The 21,393-nt window shown below is 36.0% G+C and overlaps 1 protein-coding gene across 2 annotated transcripts in view; it reads left to right on the top strand.

Annotated features, from left to right (window-relative positions):
• The window catches only part of AFTPH (aftiphilin), a 72,465-nt gene that overhangs the window by 44,846 nt on the left and 6,226 nt on the right, over nt 1-21,393 (top strand). Inside the window, exons 5-10 of one of the 2 annotated variants that reach the window (XM_080685736.1) lie at nt 2,286-2,412; nt 2,827-2,883; nt 5,671-5,793; nt 11,865-11,925; nt 13,426-13,509; nt 17,549-17,672. In XM_080685736.1, coding sequence (XP_080541862.1) covers nt 2,286-2,412; nt 2,827-2,883; nt 5,671-5,793; nt 11,865-11,925; nt 13,426-13,509; nt 17,549-17,672 — 576 coding nt within the window. The remainder of the gene's footprint in view (nt 1-2,285; nt 2,413-2,826; nt 2,884-5,670; nt 5,794-11,864; nt 11,926-13,425; nt 13,510-17,548; nt 17,673-21,393) is intronic. The other variant, XM_080685737.1, reaches the window with a different exon arrangement.

The raw sequence follows: 21,393 nt of genomic DNA, 5'->3' as shown, positions 1-21,393 counted from the left end.
CATCTTTTGACTTCATAGTATGGTAGATGAGAATTTAGATCTTACATCTGCTATTTTCCTTCATCATCCCAATATACTTATAGTTTTCGGTTAAATTTTTATTTGGTATTTTCATTATGATAATCACTAGAGGCCCGGTGCACGAAATTCATGCACTGGGGAGGATGGGGTCCCTCAGCCCAGCCTGCACCCTCTCCAATCTGGGACCCCTCGGGGGATGTCCAACTGCCGGTTTAGGTCCAATCCGTCGGACATCCCTCTCACAATCCAGGACTGCTGGCTCCCAACTGCTCGCCTGCCTGCCTAATTGCCCCTAACCGCTTCTGCCTGCCAGCCTGATCACCCCCTAACCACTCCCCTGCCAGCCTGATCGACGCCTAACTGCTCCCCTGCCAACGCGATTGCCCCCAACTGCCCTCCCCTGCCATCCTGGTTGCCCCCAACTGCCCTCCCCTGCTAGCCTGGTCACCCCCAACTGCCTTCCCCTGCAGGCCTGGTCACCCTCAACTGCCCTCCCCTGCAGGCCTGATTGCCCCCAACTTCCCTCCCCTGCAGGCCTGGTCCCCCACAACTGCCCTCCCCTGTCGGCCTGGTCACCCCTAACTGCCCTCCCCTGCAGGCCTGATCGCCCCCAACTGCCCTCTCTTGCCAGCCTGGTCACCCCTAACTGCCCTCCCCTGCTGGCCTGATTGCCCACAACTGCCCTCCCCTGCTAGCCATCATGTGACCACATGGGGGTGGCCATCTTGTGCAAGGGCATGACGGTTAATTTGCATATTACCTCTTTATTATATAGGATGTTAATAATGGTCCTAGCTTAGCCAATAATTCCATTATAGTACAACTTTTTCCTGACTCTCTTTTTCCATTTCTAAGCCTTTCCCTACCAGCCAACAGCCTGTTAATATAATTTTACGTATGATCAAACCTGTCAGGCTGGCCATTCCATTTTTTCCCTGGGAACTTCCATCTTCCTATTTCAATCCTCTTAAACATGTTGTCTTGGGGACTTCTGTTCACTTAGATCCCATTTTGGTGGCCCCACATCCTCTAATAGCCTCCTGAGGAAAAAGTACATAGGAGATAAAGTTTTATTTTATTTACTCTCACATTAAATTTATAATGTAGGATCTTTTGTTGCTGGTGTTCTGAAATTTCACAATGAAATATGAGTCTTTTCATTCCTTGGACTGAGCACTGGATGGGACCTTTCAGTCCAGAGACTCCTGCTCTCCAGTGTAGGGCAGTTCCGCTTGTATTGACAGTTACCTTCTTTCATTGTCTCTGTTTTTTTTCTGGAACTCTTAGTAGCTGTTAGAGGGTCTAGATTGATTTTCTAGTTTTAATTTCAACGTTATTTTCATTCCTGGACTCTTGCATTTCTTTACTCTCACCTCTAGAGGCATTCTTTCCCTCCACAGGTCTTCCCTTCGTAGCTCTCTGTGACCTTAGTATTTGTGGCTCAAGGTCTTAAGTATCTTTTAATTTCATTGAAGATGGAGATTATTTTTGCTTCTTGATTTTTGTTTTGGGGTTGATAATCTGAGAAGGGAAGGGGACAAAAATGTTTATTTTTTGCCAGCTTAAAACTGTTTTTGATGTTTTTGTTTGCTTTTTTTATTGCTAGTTGTACAGGTAGTTCATACTCTTAGACCCTGGAATCTCTTTCCAGAAGATTCATTCTAAGGAAATAACACAACTCAACAACAACACACACCATAAAATACATGAAGATACTCTTGCCTTACTAACAAGAGCTGAACAGAAAATCTTATTTAAAACTGTAGGAGTATAGCTAAATAAATGATGGTACAATTGGTCTTAATAGAACATTACACAGCCATTGAAAAATACATATGTAAATGAGGAAATGCTTAAAATCTGAAAAAAGAATACAAAATTATATATATGCTATAATTGCATCTGTGTTTTGGGGGATCAAAACTCAAGGAGGAAATACAAATATTAAATGGCTGTAATAATAAGGTAGAAAGCTGAGTTTATTTCTTTCCTCCTTTTAAATATTTTTGCTTTAATATAAAAAACAACATACAGGCTAAATTTGTGCTTGATTACTGGCATATTGTTTCCAATGAGTTTAACTTAGTTACTTTTCTAATGACTATAAGTGTTGGCTGTTGATTTAATTCAGATACTGGTTGTATGTTCATGTTAGACTCAAGATTAATTGGAATGTATAATATTTCACAGTCATATTAAAAGTAGAATTCGTGGTGAAAGCTATTGAGCAAATCATTGTTGGTGGCTTCATCATGACTTTACAGGGAACTGCTGGATGTATGGACTGAGCTACAGGATATCCACGATGCACATGGCTTGAGATATCAGTGGGGCGGCTCCCATAGCAACAAGAAGCTGTTGTGCTCCTTGGGAATAGACACCCGAAACATTGTGAGTTTGTTAGTACCTGGGAAAATCCTTTAATCAACTTTTGAATGTTTTTAAATAATTACACTTCTATTTAAGCTGTGATAAGCTAGTTCCTCAGAAAAATAAATATTAATTGGTTTAGATGTTCATGTATTTTGAATATGCCAACTTTTAAACATAAATCTATCTCAGTTTTTCTCCAATCAATATTTCTTATTTTTAGAAAAAGTTGTGTAGTGTTTTCCTTAACTATAAAATGAAAGAATTGGACTAGGAGATCAAAATTACAACCCCATATGAGCAATTTGACAATTTCTTCAATTTACCATTTTTGATGTAGATAGTAAAGCATTGCAAGCATATTTTGGAAAGTTATTTCATTTTATGACAGATCATTCTCTAAATATATGCTCTTTCTCTCTAACACATGTATAGCTCTTCACGGGCAATAAGAAGCAACCTGTTATAGTGCCCATGTATGCAGCAGGATTGGTAAGTATGAAAATGTTTCTGTGTGTATTTATCATTGCTGCATTTATTATATTAAATCATTTACATAATATGACATGTATTTTAAGGGCATTTAGTATGAGAACATTAAGGGAATAAATATAATATTATTTTTGATGTCATAAATCCCTTTAAGTCTTGATCTGAGGATATTTTTTATATTCCATTAGTTACAGACTTTTGTTTTAGATTGAAAATTACTTTTATCTTAATACTGTTAGTGCTCATAACTCTTTGTAAAATGCATTTCTGGAGGTCTCTCTTTTTTCTTGTATATTTTTCTTTTTTCTAAATTGCTTTCAAGTAGAAAAAGCTAAAATATCTGAAGACTTAGATACCATTTGTGTTAATCCAGTTGTGATCAATTTAAATAATGAAACTATAGATGTATATAAAAGCTTGGAAGTACAAAATTGTAGTAACTGAAAATGCCCATAATTGGTCCTTAGTTTTACCATTAATGTTGTAAAGGTGTTGAATTTTGTTTTTGTTTTTGTTTTGTTTTTTTTAGATATGCCAGGTAGTCCAGGATAACTGAGGAATTTTCCTTCTGTACCATATCAAGATTCAGTCACATTTTAAAGTTGGATTTGTTTGCGGTTTTTGGTGTGTCATTGAGTTATTGGTGAATTAAAATGTCCTATCTAGTAAACTAAAAATATTTAAAATTTTTTTTTTGCCAATAACTTGAAAATACTATATTTGAGAAAGAAAGAAAAAGCGAAGGAACCCTTGGTGTAGAATATAAATTTTAGCTCTTTATGTGCATGTAAAAATGAATTTGCTGTGGAGCTTGACCTTTCTTTAATCTAAAAATTTTTCCCATGAAAAAGCTCTAATTATTGATATTGAATTGGACCATTTTGCTTTGTTCTGTTTTGTAGTTTTGTTTGTTTTGTGAAATTGGACAAAAACTTTTCTGCATTCATTCTTACCAGTTTCTGTTCCTTAATAAATAGTTATCTTACATTTTCAAAACTCCTTGATTATCCTTACACTCTTTTCTGCTATGGATAAATATAATCCAGAATATTTATTTAAAGTTTTGGTTCTTTGTATTTCTTCTCCTCAAGGAATAGCATTCCCGAAGTTGTTGGTGTTACTGTCATATTCTAAGTAGGAAATATGAATTTTATTTGTGGGAGCTTTCATTCAGCAATAATTTACTTAATGCTTATGTATAGGCTCATCACATTAGTCAGTTCTTAAAGTTTTGTGAGAGTTAGAGATGAATATTTATGCTTTATTTTGCTAGCTTAATTACAATCTTTGTTAGTAATAATTTACTATTTTTGTAAGCTTTTAATTCCAAAGTTGATTTAGTGAATGCATCATTTTCTCATTCATTTTAGTAATGCTTTACATTTAGAAGTTTATTCTTTTTCATATCTGGCTTCAAATTTTAATTATGCCTTAATTTTTCCCATGGTGCCTTACAAGTGTGAGATGTTCAATATCTTTTGATCTCATCTGGAGGAATAGTATCTGAAATGATCATTTAAGTCACTGGTTCTTGGACTTCAATGTGAAGTGCTTGGAAGACTTGTTAAAAACACAGAATGCTGCGCACCACCCTCAGAGTTTCTTATTCTGTAGTTCTGGAGTGGGGCTCAAGAATTTGCACATCTAACAAATTCCCAGGGGATGCAGAAACTATTGATTGAGGACTACTATTGATTGAGAACCACTGGTTTAAGTGATAGGTCACATTAGAAAAGTTGGCTAAGACTAGTAATTGCCAAATACATTGTCTCCTTGTACTAGTATAAGGGCACATTTATGCAAGGGGTATTGAGCTAGACCGTGTATTCATGACTTCAATCTATAAACTGCTTTAGGTAGCTTATGCTCTAAATTTTGGGGAGGGAGGTTCTAGAAATTTACAGATTCTAACATTATTGACTTAGCAGCTTTGATTTTGCATTCTCCCCCACCCCCACTCCACTCCCAATAGAGGGAGACATTTATTTGGTCTGGTTGATAAATACTCAGAACTTACCAAGTATTAGTTTTAAATGTATAAAAGCTTGGCTTTTTTCAGGCCAGTAACCCATTATATTTAAGTGTTTGGTAGAGTGTTGATGCAAAATACTGATTTTTTTTTCTTTATTTCTACACCCATTCCACATATCTTTCTTTCTAACTCAAAAAGCATATTAGATTTTCATACACCTAGTGGAACATGTAAGATGTTTTCTCCTCTGAAATGGTTGTGTCTCTGCTTGGGCAGTCCAAAGAACTAAGTATTAAGGTTCCCATATTTTAGTTGAGCTAGAATCAAACACTAGATTCCCATGTGTTTTAAAATTAGCTCTCAGTTCTCCGAGCACCACCATGGTGTAATGTGTATGAAGGGGGCCTTTTCCTGTGGATTCAGTGTCAGAAACATCATAAAATTGTTGGATTCTTAGGGCTGGGATGTAATATCTGTTGTGCTCACTGCTTAAAGATTCTCCCCATCCTCGCCAACACAGCTTGTGCTTTTGCTTTTGTGTGGCAGTGACAACCAGGTACTTCAAAACAAATTTGATTTAAAATACAGGGTCTTACTTCACAAAGTTTGGGTTCCCAAGGTATTATTGTGAAACAGTTCCCATTATAGTGCAATAAAATTTTCTCTAAACAAAATTTAAGAATCGTTCCTTTTATCTTTAGTAACTTTCCAAATAATCTGTTTTATCCTTTCTGCTTCCTTATAGATTAAATTTCTTGTAAAGTTTATAGGTTGATTCCCCTACCCCAAATTAATGGCTAATATACCTTTTTCAGGGTATGTTAGAGCCTACCAAGGAACCCTTGAAACCACTATCTGCTGCAGAAAAAATTGCTTCCATCGGTCAGACAACTTCCATGTCACCAGAAATGAATACATGTACATCTGACCAATTCCAGGTAAAAATATCTGTATGTGTATAGATATGTTCAGGCATATCTATACATGTATGTCCACACACACTGGACATACATGTATAGACTTAATTTTTTTAATGTTTTTAAAATTTGACTTCATGATGGGTGTGATTTTGATTACTTATTAAATAACACCACTTGGAATACAATGAACAAATTATCTTTCATTTCTAAGAATAAAAGGCACAAATTGAGAACTGGCTGGTCATGAGTAAGTCCTTTAAACCTATCTAGAACTTAGTCTCTTTTCCTTTAAAATGAAGACTTTGAAACATGCATCTCTAAAAGTCCCTTGCAGCTTGAACATTGTATGGTCATTAATGATACACAAATCTGGTAAGTGCTGGATGTCCTCAAAAATGGGGAACACTGCATTTATACCGACGCTTCAAGTCTGCTATTGTGTGTTTTTCTTGAAGCCTGCAAAATTTGTAAAGTTTAGATGTGTTTATTACATCAAAAACTGGTGTTTGGGAAGTTTGAATAAAACTATTACTTGAAAATGATGTGACATTTAACAAAACTATCCATTAAGAAAAAAAGAAAGCTCTTTTACCTTTCTTATTCTTTACCTGCTTAGCACATTTAAGCACAAAATTTATTTAATATATATAATATCAAAGCTTCCCTCTCACTGTTTATCTGAGGAAAATAACCATTTTAGGTTGCTTACTTTTCCCACATCAGACCAGAAACGGATTTAGTGCTGGTTAAATACTGTTTTTTAGAAGATTGATATTTTTAAGTGAACGTTACCATTTCTAAAACATATCCTTGCTGTGTTTGTCATTTCTTAACCTTAAATATCATCTTCAATTATATCTAACACAAAAATGTATGTTTGGACAGCCTTTCCCAAAATGTGTGCTCCATTAAATACTAATCCCCAGAGATGCAACACTAAAGAAGGGCTTTAGGGTGATGTAACTTTGGGAAATATTTCATATCATGCCTTACAGCCACCCTTGGAGATTCACAACACACACATTAAGGACTCAGAAGAATCCGGTAGTGAATAACCCTATTTAATTGTCATTCATGTCTCAAATATTCTTGGCCACAGGACCCTTTTCTGCAGGGACTAGGGGAGAAGAGTCTTAACACCTGCAGCACTGGTATTTTGAAAAACATACTTTAGAAAATAATGATACAAAGCGTGGTCCTTCCCTTTCAAGTGTGTTTCAAGAAACATATGATATTACTGCTGTGTACCACTGTGGTTTATACCTGGGCACAGCTAAACATCCCTTTGAAGCCAGTTTACATCCCTTTGAATTCGTGAGCAGAGGCCTGATGCGTAAAATACCTGGTCTTTTACCAACTCTTTTGGGAAATAGGTAAGATGGCTTAGGCAAAATATCTCAGTAGGTAGCATCTGTCCTTAGATTTATCCTCTTTTCATTGCCCTCTGGATATCTACTGCCCTCCCATGCCTGCCTTACCTATGCATATTCCAAAATTACTTCTCCTAGAACTCATTTCCATGTCTACCTTAATCAGCATTCTTATACTCACAGTGCTGGCTCATTTACTAAAAATGGGGCTGTTCTTATTTTAGGCCACTTGTTGCTAGTTTTGCTTTCCTCCTTCCCCTCTTCTCCTCCTTCTATCTAAGTCTATGTATTACAGCCCCATAAGCTATTGTTTATTTTACCAAAGCTGGCCGATCTTATGTATTTCATTGTAGTCATACCTTATACGTATCTTTATTATATAATTTAATTATAGACATGCTTTAAAAAAATCTAGATGACCTAATACAAACATGTGTCAATTTAACGAAAGACTTTTAATGGAAATTAATGTGTTAATGTAATGGCGGTTAGTTGCAGCTCCATAGTATGTTGCCATCTATTCATGCACATACACCCCTGTGTACTTGCAATCAAAGGATTACTGTCTCCCTATTTATAGGCAAGTGTAGAAATTTTTAGCAACATTAAGCACATCTAACTTTTTTGTTAAAAAATGGAACTTGTTTTCTTGGTACTTATATAAAAAAAGGTCTTTTTAATCAAACATATCCTTTTATTCTGTTAGTGCACACATTTCTTTTTTCAAAAAGATAGTGGATTTAAAAATTTATTTTATACTTTTTTGTTGTAGTTTGTGATCCTCTTTAGCTTTAGTGTTTAGGCTTTTCTGAGAACCCATGAAAATAATACTTCCCAATGGAAGTTGTTCATACTTATTTCTGAATTGACTTGAGATTATGTAAGTCGTCATTCTAATATGTACAAACACACTCAAACAGATTTCAGTAAGCATATCAGAACTTTGTGCTGAGATGCCTGACTGCCATCACTAAATAGTGAGATCTTTGCTTGGCTCCATACTTGTGATTCAAGTTAAAATATTTAAGAAACATCTGCTATACGTTGTAAAGATATCTTTATATAAAGTGCTATTTCTTACCACTATTCTTTGGCATGCAACATACATATTACTTTTACTTTACTTTTTGGCCGTGCAGTAAGACTGTTACGTTTTCCTGCTACTCATAATTTTCAGATTAAAAAGCTATATAGCCTTTAGTGCTAGAAACTTAACAAAATGTGTCAGAAAAGACCTGTTTAATATCTTTTCTTCCTCTCCACGCCCCCCCCCCCAAAAAAAAATATACCAAACCTTCCTTTTATAAAGTGTTTGTTTTGGGCAGCATTAAACATTGACTTTCAAATTTAGTTACATAATTCTCATTGTGACTGCATGCTTTTTGTTTTGTCTATTCTAGCTCAATTTTGGTACCCACTGAATTTTTATTCTTTCTTCCAAATTAGTTTGTACTCATTAATCTTTTAACCATTGCATCTCTTGTTTAGGAATTTAATAACTTACTAGCAAGTGTTAATGGTGTTTTGGTGTTTTTTCTAAGATAGATTATAGGTAAAAAGCAGTAGTGATGCTTTTGTTGTCTTGTTTTTATCTTTATCCACTGAATTTCAAGATCACACCATTCCTGGTGTCATTACTGATTCCCCTCTTAGAAGGATCAGTACTTATAACCATACTAGAGGCCCGATGCATGAATAGGCCTTCCTTCCCTCCAGCACCCGGGACCCGGGCTTCCCTCGCAGCCCCAGCTTCATCCGGAAGGTCTTCTGGAAGGATGTCCAGTCTAATTAGCATATTATACTTTTATTATTTTAGATTTCATTCACTACTGAGTACACTCAATTCTCTGACTAGCAGTTATTCAGTTAGTCACCACTAGCTAACTTCCTCTTGTATGCTACTTGATGTGGCTATTTCAATTATGAATTTTAGAGTTAGAAAAAAGAAAAAAATTATAATTGTGCTCTCCTTTATAATACATATTTGGAAAGGCTAAGTAATATGCCCCAAGTCATCTATCAATGATATAGCTAAGACCAGAGAACCCAAGTATTCTGTCTCTAGTCTCCTTTTATTTTTTGGCTCTTTTTATTACCTTGTTTTTTTTTAGTACTTTTGTCTCCACAGTAATCATACCATATTGCTTCAAGTTGTTTTAAAATGCTTCATTCCAATGCTTTTCTTTTTAGTTGCCTTGTCAATGTCATTAGTTAGCCTATAATTGCATAGGTGTCCAGTTTTTCATCTGTCTCATTTCTACAAAATGTTGATTTGTGTTTTAGCACCTCATTATTATACAAGGTGGGGCAAAAGTAGGTTTACAGTTGTGAGTACTCAAAACACAGAGTTTATTCTTGTATTATTGTCCTATCTAATAAAAGAGTAATATGCAAATTGACCATCACTCCAGCACACAAGATGGCTGCCCCCATGTGGTCAAAGATGACTGCCACCATGTGGACACAAGATGGCCATCACAAAATGGCCAGCAGGGAAGGGCAGTTGGGGGGGACCAGGCCTGCAGGGGAGGGCAGTTAGGGGTGACCAGGCCTGCAGGGGAGGGCAGTTAAGGGTGACCAGGCCTTCAGGGAAGGACATTTAGAGGTGGCCAGGCCTCCAGGGGAGGGTAGTTAGGGACAATCAGGCTGGCAGGGAGCAGTTAGGCATCAATCAGGCTGGCAGGGGAGTGGTTAGAGGGTGATCAGGCTGGCAGGCAGAAGCGGTTAGGGGCAATCAGGAAGGCAGGCAGGCGAGCAGTTGGGAACCAGCAGTCCTGGATTGTGAGAGGGATGTCCAGTAGGATCAGGCCTAAACAGGCAGTCGGACATCCCTCTAGGGGTCCTAGATTGGAGAGGGTGCAGGCTGGGCTGAGGAACACACCTCCTGCCCCCCCGTGCACAAATTTCATGCACCAGGCCTCAAGTTTATTAATATTGTATTATTTTCCATACAAACAACTGTAAACCTACTTTTGTTCCCAGCCTGTGTTATTGGCTATGTCTTTAAAATGCCATACACACCTATATGAAAAACTAAAATTTTAGCAGATCACTGAAATATTTCTAAGTATCCAACTACTTGACATCATTTAGATAAAATGTTAATGAAAGAGCTTTGCTCCATTTATCCAGAAATTTTGTTACTATATAAATTGGGTTTTGTTCATTCAGTCAATGTTGAATATGACTAAAGGTGTAGAAATAGAATATATAAGTTGAATCTGTTGGAATGCCTGGAGCTGTTTGTTTGTTTGTTAGTTTTTGAGATCAGCTAAAGAAGACCTTTTCTAAATTTTATCAGTCTTACAAGTAGGTTATACACTAGATTTTCACCATTTTTTGTTAAAATAAGTATAGATTCACAGGAAGCTGCAAAGATAATATAGAAGAGGTGCCTTGTACCCTTCACTAGTTTCCCTCATGTTTACATCTTTCATTATTATGGTACAATATCAAACAAGTAATATGACCATTGTACAATATATGTGCATAGTTCTATGTCATTTTTATCATGTGGAAATATTCATATAACCACACTGCAATCCAGATACAGAACTTTTCCATCGGCACAAAGGACTCCCTTAATACTTCCTCAACCCACTCCCACAACTATCCCTAACCCCTGGCACCCACTAATGTTAGCATTTTACTTTGTTTATATCCCTCCCCCCAACCTCCAGGTCTGACCTAATTTGGGACAACTAGATGCTTATAGTAATATGCCTGTCATTGGTATCCCAGTTATGAAGATAATTGTTATTACAATATTATGGTTTTAGACTTTTAGGAATAATGGTTTCATGCTCCTTTCAATGTCTTTACACAGAAAAAAAAAATGAGTATTAAGTTTAAATAGTACTTACCTTACAATAAAGTGTGTATGTGTGTGTATATAAATATATATATATATATATACATGCAAAAAAAGACGTTGATACTGAGTCTAATAAAACACAGATTATTTCAGTGAGTGTTGTCAACACTGCCCCAACATGAAAGAAAGAAAACCAAAAACCACAATTTTTTCTCACCAAGAATATTTTTTAAAATAAAATAAAAAGAATATTCTTAAAGCGATACTCATTTTTAAAATGTTTTGTACTACTTTCCATCTTATATGTACAATTTGGAAAGTTGTAAAGAACCGGAGATCTAGGACTTTGAGCTTTCTCATTTTGCATATATCGAGACCAACTAAATTAACCATAAATGGTCATACAAATAGTTACTGATTCGTTGCTCAGTTTCAGATCATCCACATTTCCTCAATTTTAGTAGGGTACCTTCTCTATTGCATTATGCCATTTTTAAGTGCCAAGTCATTTAAAGTTATCACACTAGTGAAAAGGGTCAGTGATATTTTATACATTTTAATGTTTTCATTGTAATAAAGCCAATAGCTTAAATAATGATTTGAGAATTGATTGAAATCTTGACATAGAAACAGTCCATACATTTCTGTTTGAAATGTAAAGATAATTCCATTTTTCAAATATAACTTTTTCAATGTCAAGCTGTACTGTTTGTAAATTTTGCAATTTCAGTTTGGATTAATATTATTTGCAGGTAACCTTCTGAAATTGTAAATTATCCCAGTTTTGTCTTTAGGAATTTTATTGCCTAATTATCTTGCTATAATAGATTTTTTCTTTGTAAAGGATTCTTTTCATTGATACATTCTGTACTGATTAATTTTGATTTTTTGGTTTTCAACTCTAGGAGTCTCTACCACCCGTCCAGTTTGACTGGAGTAGCAGTGGCCTTACTAACCCTTTAGATGGTACGTCTCTCCGTAGAGCCTCTAGCACCAGAGCTAGAGTTAAGAAAGCTACAAAGTTCAGACAAACTTCTCTCTGCTGATTTCCTTTTTTGTTTGAACGTAACTTCTTATTCTTATCTTTGGAAATTCAGGCTTTCTTTCTGAATAGTAATTGCTCAAGAAATCAGCCATTACTACTATTAATTAGCATTAATGGCTAAATATAGGTAGTAGTAGTTAGGTACAATTTTAGTTTCTTCATCTTAAGTCAAAAAAGTCTTTATTTTTAAAAGTATGTAGGTAGTTTAAATGATATTTTAGGTAGTATCAATTTACTTAAAATTTGTTTCTGCAGTTTTTAATTTATAGAATTTTCTTGGATGCAAAGTCTTGTGACTAGAGGCTGCTTTGAAGCACAAAGCACAGTTATTTAACTAAAAACAATGCAAATAGACCCATATTTATTGACTCAATGTAGTTTTCAGATTTAATAATATTTTATAAAGCACTTATATGCAAATAGAAAGTGAATGATTTTCATGATCCTTTTCTAAAATTTATCTCAAAATGCTGGTAAGTAGTTCCAGAAATAATTGTTTTCACTCACGGCTTTAAGAGAAATTCTTGAGAAAGGAAAAGCTTATTTTAGTAATGTGGAGTCTTTAAAATAATGTGAAATGCTAACTTTCCAATGTGTTGACACCACAAGTTTTAATTTGACCCTAAGATACAATTACTCTTAATCCTTTATGTCATCAGTTGTTTGAGCCATTGCCTAAAGCATTCTGTCAGTTTTGCCTTAGAATGGGGGCTAGGATATTTGGAAAGCATCCAATTGAATAACAGTGCTGAAGGAAAGCCTGGATGCACCTTTGCTGTTGTCTGGTGTCTTACTTAGTCAAATCATCGTGCTTTTTATTAACAAACAACTTCTTAAAAATGTATATTATTTCTGATTACTGTTTCAGAGTTAAAGGGGAACAGTACAGCTTGAGGTTGCACATCAGGGTAGGGCAGTCATGACATATTGTTTTATTTTAAACTAAATTAATGTATTGGTGTGTGTCCTAAAACGGAAAACTTTGTCACTTTTTAAACATTATTAATTGGAAACCAGCATTACTAACATGAAAGATTGATTTGGGCATATGCATTGATTTAATGTTGGGTTGAGATTAAAGTATTGTTTCCCTTTAACGGGTATATTTTCCCTTGGTCTTTCTGTTATGGCTTCGAGTTTGAAAGAACTGAACTTCTAACTAAAACCTTACTAAGTGTTAAATTATTTAACTTGTACATGAGAAAATGTACATCAAATTAAATTGTTACTTCAGAAATGTCCTTAGTAATGAAAAACTAATACTGTACACATTGTTTTAATGTTGATTTTAAAATGTGTAATGACTACTAATTATAACCTGCATGTTCAAGTGTGTGTCTTACCCCTTTTTACACATAACCCCTCCTCCCTTGGCTTACCTTCTGTGTGGCTGCCTACCAACATGGTCACTGAATTTCAAGCTAGTGGAGGTTCCACTCTTCTGAACCTTGATTTCTTTGGGCCCGTGGATGACAGTAGCTCTAGCAGCAGCACCACAATCCCAGGTCAGCAGAGTGTCAAAACCACAATTCTAGTTTATTTACTGAGAGCATGACCACATCACTTGACTTTCCTATAAACAAGGAAATAAGTAGATTGTATTCTCTATGATGTCTTTATAATACTTTTCTTTCACCTAACTATTGTCATTTTCCAGTAGCTGACTATAGCAAATGACTTATGTGAAATGTATTTTAAGGAAAGCTTTCTCAGAGTGTAATATTCAGAGCTCAGAGTCATTTCTAGGAATAAAACAGTCCTGTCTTTATTTAAAGGCAGGAGTTTGTTTTTTTTTTCCTGTAAATGAAAAATGTGATATTTGATATGCTTATTTTTTCAAGCATATTCTATAAAGCCATTTGAAAAAAATAAAAGTTTAGAGATATAAGAATATTTTAGTACACAAAGATGACTACATTGTAGTGCCTGTGATAATAAAACCTTTACAAATGCTAGCATTCAATTAATTGTTTATTAGTGCTGAATGTATAATTAGGTTCCAAAATGTTGGAATCTAGCACTTAGTTATATAGTGCCACATAGAACTATTATTGTCTTCATGTAGCTCTTAAGTAGAAAGTTTACTGTTAGTTTTCCATGTGGAGGAAAAAAGTTAATAATAGAAAATAATTGCTATGAGATACTAAAAGTTAGAAATAAACCTTACTTGGAGTGCCTGTTAATGTTCAGCCCTGCGAAAGTTCAGTTCATTGACCAAAGAACTAATGTATTTTGTCATTGTCTAACTGAATAAAAGATTAAAATATAATGGCAATTTATGTTTACATTTTATTTAATATGATTTTAATGACTCTGTCATCCCAACTTGTGATCTGGTAATCATGCCCATTGATCATCAGATAGCCATTGGGGTGCTATGTATAGATGCTGATGCCCAGAATGCATAGCAAGGATCTCTCTGTGCCCCCACTGGTGGCCAGTTACAGTCAGCTTGGTTCCTGAGAATTTGCTGGGTTTATCCTATTCAACTAGATAACCCTGCCACCCACTTCCAGCAGTTTAGGTGCCATGATGGGAAATGGGGGAGAGTAAGAGTCAGCTAAGGGTGAACCTGGGATGTGGATGCCCTTCTCCAAGGTCTGGTTATGGAAATCTGATCCTGCTGTAAGGAAGGTCCAAGGCCATTTGGTAGAATGACTCGGTTCCTCCAATCTAAGCCCTGGTTATCATGTTCATTGTTTCTAAGATTTTGCAAGCATATGAAAAAACCAATCTGTGTCTGGTTGTGACTTCAAAATGATATTTTACTATTAACTTTTATTACTTCTAAATACATTTGAGCTATGTAATGACTGGGTGAGCTAATTAGTTGTTTTTAATACTAAATGGGGAAAATCTGTATCAATTTCCTTATAACTATACAGGTCCCAAGAATGAATTACCAAGTTCCCATTTTTAATTTGCTCTTAGCTTTGTTTTGTCATGAACTGTATTATAATTTAAAGGAGGTCGCTATTTTTGGATGCCTAAAAATCTGGTTTAAATTTAATTTTTGGTTACATTCTAAACTCAGTTAAAAATCATCCATAGATAATCTAACCATATAAAGAAGTACAGAAATGACCTGATAACCAGGCTCAGTAGCTTTGAGGGAAGCTTAAAGCTGTGATAGAAATGAAATTAGCATGGTCAAATGCAGTCCTCATTACTTTGGAACCTTTTAAATATTTTCATTCCGTATTTTCATTATATGCTCTAGCTGCTGTATAAACTTGATTACTATAAAGTTGCTTTGCCTTCTTTTTATTGCTATTGGGTTTTGTTAAAACTTACCATCAAGCTACAGGTATCAACACCTTCCTTAGTATTCCATTTCACTACTTGCTTGCACTTCTTCTGACTTGTTTCTGGGAAAGTCATTTTGTCTCAGCTTGCGGTTAATTATTTTGTGTGTGAGACTTAGGAGGTTGGCATAGAACTTGGTTGGCTAGCTATAGTTATGTAACTAAACTATGCCTCATTAAGGTTTTGTTTAAAAAAAATTCTTCCATTAAAAATAATTAGTCTAATTATTAGTATAGAGTAGGGAGTTACTTTGTTTTTTTAAAAAGGCCATAGTACTGTTGTTTTCTTTTCGTGCATGTGATATGATAGTGTTTGTTTTCGGCTGGGGGAGGTTGATTATTTTGTTTTTTAATCTCCCACTTTACTGTTTGACAGCCAAATAGCCAGTATTTTACAAGTCCTAGTAAATTTTTACCAGCAATTTTCTGTTGCCAGTCAGAATGCAGTTTTTTATTCTGCATTATTCCTTAAACAGCTACTGAAATTTTGTGGTTACTTAGAAGCTAACCTTTCACAGTGGAGGAAAGAGGTACTTTGGATTCGATTAGTCCCTTTACAGACAGGCATCTATAATTTTGTACATTTTAATTATAGCCTATATACTTATTATAAAAGGCCTTCTAGATATATTTTGAAACTGTACCTTAATGAAACATTAAGAACTTGGGAGAGTCAACAAACATTTTCTATGGCCTTCCTCCCTTGTTGGACATGGTCAGTGTGGAAGCTGCTTTGCTTGTTTGATTTCTGTAAACATCTGAGATCTGTGTTTACATCTGCTAGTCATTTCCTAAGTTGAAGGCAGTTCCTGTGGGGTTTTGTGTTTTTTTTAATCTTGAAATATCCTAAAAGGAGGAAAATTGTTAATATCAATATGTGCATTTATATGTAATTTTATTAGCTGATCATCAGAGCTTGTTAAAAAATAAAGATTGATGAAACTATAAGACATTCTCCCTTACAGTCTGTTTTTTCTGTTAAACACTGAAACTACTAAACTTTTCTCAATTTGCTGGGACCAAGAAGAATATACAATTAAAATTTTTTTTATTTCATTATCTTTATTATCCAAATTTTAGCTTGAGTTGAAATATTTAATTGTTCTTTTCAATGTTTTCATAGTCTTAATTTAATATAAATCTATATTCAAGAGAAATATAAAAATAGATATGTCTATTTTATTGAAGTCAGATAAGGGGAGAATTTTTATAGACTTACAACAAGTCTAATACTCTAACACAGCTTCATTTTGAATTCCTCTGACAAGATATTTGGTCTACCACTAGCCAGTTTGGCTCAGTGGACAGAGTGTCAGCCTGCGAACTGAAGGGTCCCAGGTTCGATTCTGGTCAAGGGCACATGCCCTGGTTGCAGGCTTGATCCCCAGGAGGGGGTGTGCAAGAGGCAGCCAATCAATGATTCTCTCTCATCATTGATGTTTCCATCTCTCTCTCCCTCTCCCTTCCTCTCTGAAATCAAAAAATATATATTAAAAAAAATATTTGGTCTAATAGCTACTAGATTTAGATATGAGACTATAGAAATATAAGTAACCCTTGAGACAAGTTTTATTTCGTCCAAAAGTAGTTCTTTTTTCACTTTTTCTGAGAATATTATACCCTCCCAACTTCTTAGGAAAAACCAACTTGATATATATCTTTAGTAATAATTTAATGCTTTGAGTAATATCTTATTCCCTCAAATTGTCAGAATATTTAAACTAACCAAATCATTTACCATATTTGAAACTTTATATTACCTTCCAAATCCTTTGGTGTGAAAGAAAAGAATGCAGGAAAATGGTCAAGAAGGTAGCGGGAGAGGGAGGTTCAAAAAATGTGGTTAATCAGTCAACTTAACAATTGAGTCATCCTATTGTATAACAAATCACGTGCATTCTACTTATAAAACACTGTTAACTTTCATATTGCAAACTAATCCAAAATTGAGGGAGTTTTCTACAGGAGATAGAATTTTAGAATGTTTGGGTGGTATTATGTTAAAGACGATACATATACCAAAGTGGAATTTTGAAAGTATTTTCCTATTTTATAAGAACTCTAAAAAGTGACACTTAAAATTTAAAAAATAAATACAGTAGTACAGTATACTAAAGATGTGTTGTGCTTATAAAAGACTCAGATGTTTACAGAATAGTTGCCTTTTGCATCTTGCATTGTGGCTAATTGAGTGACCAATTGTAGCTTGCCGTCACTGACTATCATTTTATACTATAAGGTGTGGATCCAGAGTTGTATGAGTTAACAACATCTAAGCTGGAAATCTCCACCTCAAGCCTCAAAGTGACTGATGCATTTGCACGACTCATGTCCACAGTTGAGAAGACAAGCACATCTACCAGGTAAGCAGTTAGTGTTCGTTACACCCTGACTTTGAATTCTGCGTTTAAGCAGCCTAAATGGGAAAGCACATAAGGTGGCAGGCAGTATTTCAGTGTATTGTATTAAGATTCACTTTATGTTTGTAAAAACTAATAATGCCTAATTCTAGAAAATAGTGTCCGATGTTTAATTATGAACTATATTAGAGCAGGCTATTTCATGAGAAACTAGAAAGGGCTAACAGATAGGGATTTTTCTCTCCTCCCACCCCCAACTTTGTAGAGAAGAATTCTGGTTAAGTATTGAGATCATAAAGCCACTGTAGAAAGAGTCCCTCTTACCCTTCATAATTCCTGAAATCTTTGGGAACCCAGTCTCACACTCCTAGAGTCACTGTTTTATTTTCTGAATTCTTACATGTGCAGCACCTCTGATTACTGAGGTTTCTGGGACCCCCTTCAGGGACATGGCCCTAGAAAAGCAGTTATCTCTCGGTGTCAGAACCAGATACAAGAAATGTTACTTGGGAAACCTTTAGTTTTACATGGTTAAGCACTGGAATAAGCCATTGCTATGACATGTTAGCCATAGGAATAAGCCAGTTCCTATTAAGAAGCTAATCACTACTGCAAGAGCAAATATTGGTTGATTGGCATACCAACTCTGCTATCCCACATCCATGATACATCAGCAGTTTAAAATGTTTAAGCATTCATTCTACAGAGATTTATTATTAAATTACGAAAATTATTTATAATTATGAAAAGCCATTATTATTTGTTTTGTAATTGTAATTATGGATACCCTTAACTTTTCCCTGAAATGGATTTGTAGCATGCACATGCTCATTTGTCCACAGATTCTCTCCATTGCTCTCATTACCCCTATTTCTTCATAGTAAGGCTACCTGACATGGTTAAAACCTACTATTAAGTCAACCTACTTGTAAATTAAGTCATTGTTAGTGTTTTGCTTGCTTTCTAACTTTTCCTATTCCCAAATAAATCGTATTTTCAAATTGAAATTCTTCTCATTCAAGTTTCTCCATTTTTTCTATATATGTTAACCAAAAGCTAATGCACATTTAACTTAAAAAAAAAAAAAAAAAAAGCTGATGTTTTTATTGTTTGGGCTTTACCCAGCTATTTTTTGAACAGTCTCTTCTAAGGACAATCATACTGTTTCCATTCCTTTTTTCCTCTGCAGTCTCACTGAACAAACTATTTTTAGTAGAGTTATGGACGGCCCAATGATGAGAATTCATTCTTTGCACCATTAGGAGGAGCTCTAAACCACATTGTTAACTCTCCTAACTTTTTAGTTCATCCTTGAAACATGCTGTATGTATACTAGGGAACTTTTCCAACTCCTCTATCACTTTAAGAAGTTATTTTGATGTTTCCCCTTATTCTGTACTATTATGGAATGAACTAAAACTATAGTGTGTATCCTACTAACCATCAGTATTGTAGCTGCATTGAATTACTCTCTACTACCTGTTCAGCTTTATATTTAAACACAATAAATTGAAAAGAAAACAAGTTGCCAACTTTGTATTTTCTATTTTAAGGAATTAATTGTTTGAAAATGGTGAGAAGTGCAAATATTCACAAGTCTTACAATTTGAAGGCAATACTATAAAATGTCCCCTTAAGTACTTCTCAATTGTATAGAGAAGAGAAAGGGGGTGGCATATATGGCTCCAGAAAGCATTTTAGGTGTCTTGTTGTTTTCCTTTTGTTTCTGTCATTTTTGTGTTTGTTTCTGAGTAAACTATAGAATGTAAAGCTCAGCAAAATCTTCTTGGCTCTTGATAGTATATAGAAGATAGAGCGGAAGAGCATTGAGGGACTGTAGGGTAAGAAAAGGTTAAGAAACAGTGGTCTAGGTAGAGGAATTTTACATGTAACAAACAAGATCCCATCCTTTCTAAGTGCCTTGCATGTATGAGAGAAAGCACGTTTCATCTTCTTGCTTACCTTTACTAATAGAAAAATTACTTCCTAATTTTAATCAGTGGGTGGCCAGTTAGTAGCCACAGATCTCTAACTAAAGTTTATTCAAGCCAAAGGACTACTTATCAAAAGGGGTACATCTTTTTTTTTTCTTACCTTTTAATTGAGATAAAATTCATCCTTCTCAAGTGTACAATTCAGTGGTTTTCAGTATATTCATGAGGTTGCACAACTATCACCACTATCTAATTCCAGAACATTTTTATCACTCCTAAAAGAAACCCCATACTCACCAGCCACTTTTCCCAGCCCCTGGCCACCACTAAAGTGCTTTCTCTCTCTGCATTTGCCTATTCTGGTTATCCTATATAATAAAAGCTTAATATGCTAAGTGTCCCGTCGACCGGTCAGCCATTCAACCAATCAAAGCATAATATGCTAATGATATGCTAAGGCTGCTCAACTGCTTGCTATGACATGCACTGTCCACCAGGGGGCAGATGCTCCAACCCGGTAGATTAGCTTGCTGCTGAGGTCCAGCCGATCGGGACTGAGTGAGACAGGCCAGACACGCCCTGGAGCCCTCCTGCGGCCCCTCCCCAGCTGGCTAACCTCCCACATCCCTCCCCAGACCCTTTCATGCACTGGTGGGGTACCTCGGCCTGGCCTGTGCCCTCTTACAATCCAGGACCCCTCGGAGTGATGTTGGAGAGCGGGTTTGGCCCGATCCTGCAGGCTAGGCCAAGGGACTCCACTGGTGCATGAATTGTGCACCAGGCCTCTAGTTTCACATAGATGGAATCGTACAGTATGCAGCCTTTTGTGCCTGGCTTCTTTCACTTAGCATAATGTTTTCAAGTTCAGCCATGTTGTTGCATATATCAATACTTTGTATTCTTTTATGGCTGCATAATACCCCATTTTGTGGAATAACACATTTTGCTATTGCATTAATCAATTGCTAGACATTTGGATTGTTTTTACTTTTTTACAGTTATGAGTAATGCTACTGCATTTATTATGAGTTTTTGTGTAGACAAATGTTTTCCATTTTTTTGGGAGGAACTACTGGGTCAAATGGTAACTCTCTGTTTAACTTTTTGAGTAACTGCCAAACTGTTTTTCCAAAATGGTGGCACTATTTTACATTCCCACCAATAATGTATGAGAGTTCCCATTTCTCCATATTCTCACCAAGGCTTGTTTTTGTCTGACTTTTTGATTGTAGTCATCCGATGAGTATGAAGTGATAGCTTATTGTCATTTTTATTTGCATTTCCCTGGTGGCTAATGACATTGAGCATCTTTTCAGGTGCTTATTGACCATTTGTATCTCTTTAGAGAAATGTCTATTCACATCCTTTCCCAATATTTTAATTGGGTAATTTGTCATTATTATTACTAGTGGCCTGGTGCATGAAATTCATGCACGGGGGTGGGGGGGGTTGTCCCTCAGCCCAGCCTGCACCCTCTTCAATCTGGGACCCCTTGGAGGATGTCCGACTGCCAGTTTAGGCCCGATTCCTGTGGGATCAGGCCTAAACCAGCAGTCGAACATCCCTCTCATAATCCGGGACTGCTGACTCCTAGCTGTCACCTGCCTGCCCGCCTGATTGCCCCTAACCACTCTGCCTGCCAGCCTGCTAACCCCCAACTGCCCCCCCCTGCCAGCCTGCTCACCCCTAACTACCCCCCCTACCAGCCTGATTGCCCCCAACTGACCCCCACTGATGGCCTACTTGCCCCCAACTGGCCCCCCCGCCGGCCTGATCACCCCCAATGCCCC

This window comes from Plecotus auritus (genome assembly GCF_963455305.1).
Source record: "Plecotus auritus genome assembly, chromosome: 8".
Lineage (NCBI taxonomy): Eukaryota > Metazoa > Chordata > Mammalia > Chiroptera > Vespertilionidae > Plecotus > Plecotus auritus.
The sequence above is the reverse complement of the archived record's forward strand: the minus strand, read 5'-3'. Positions and strand labels throughout refer to the sequence as shown.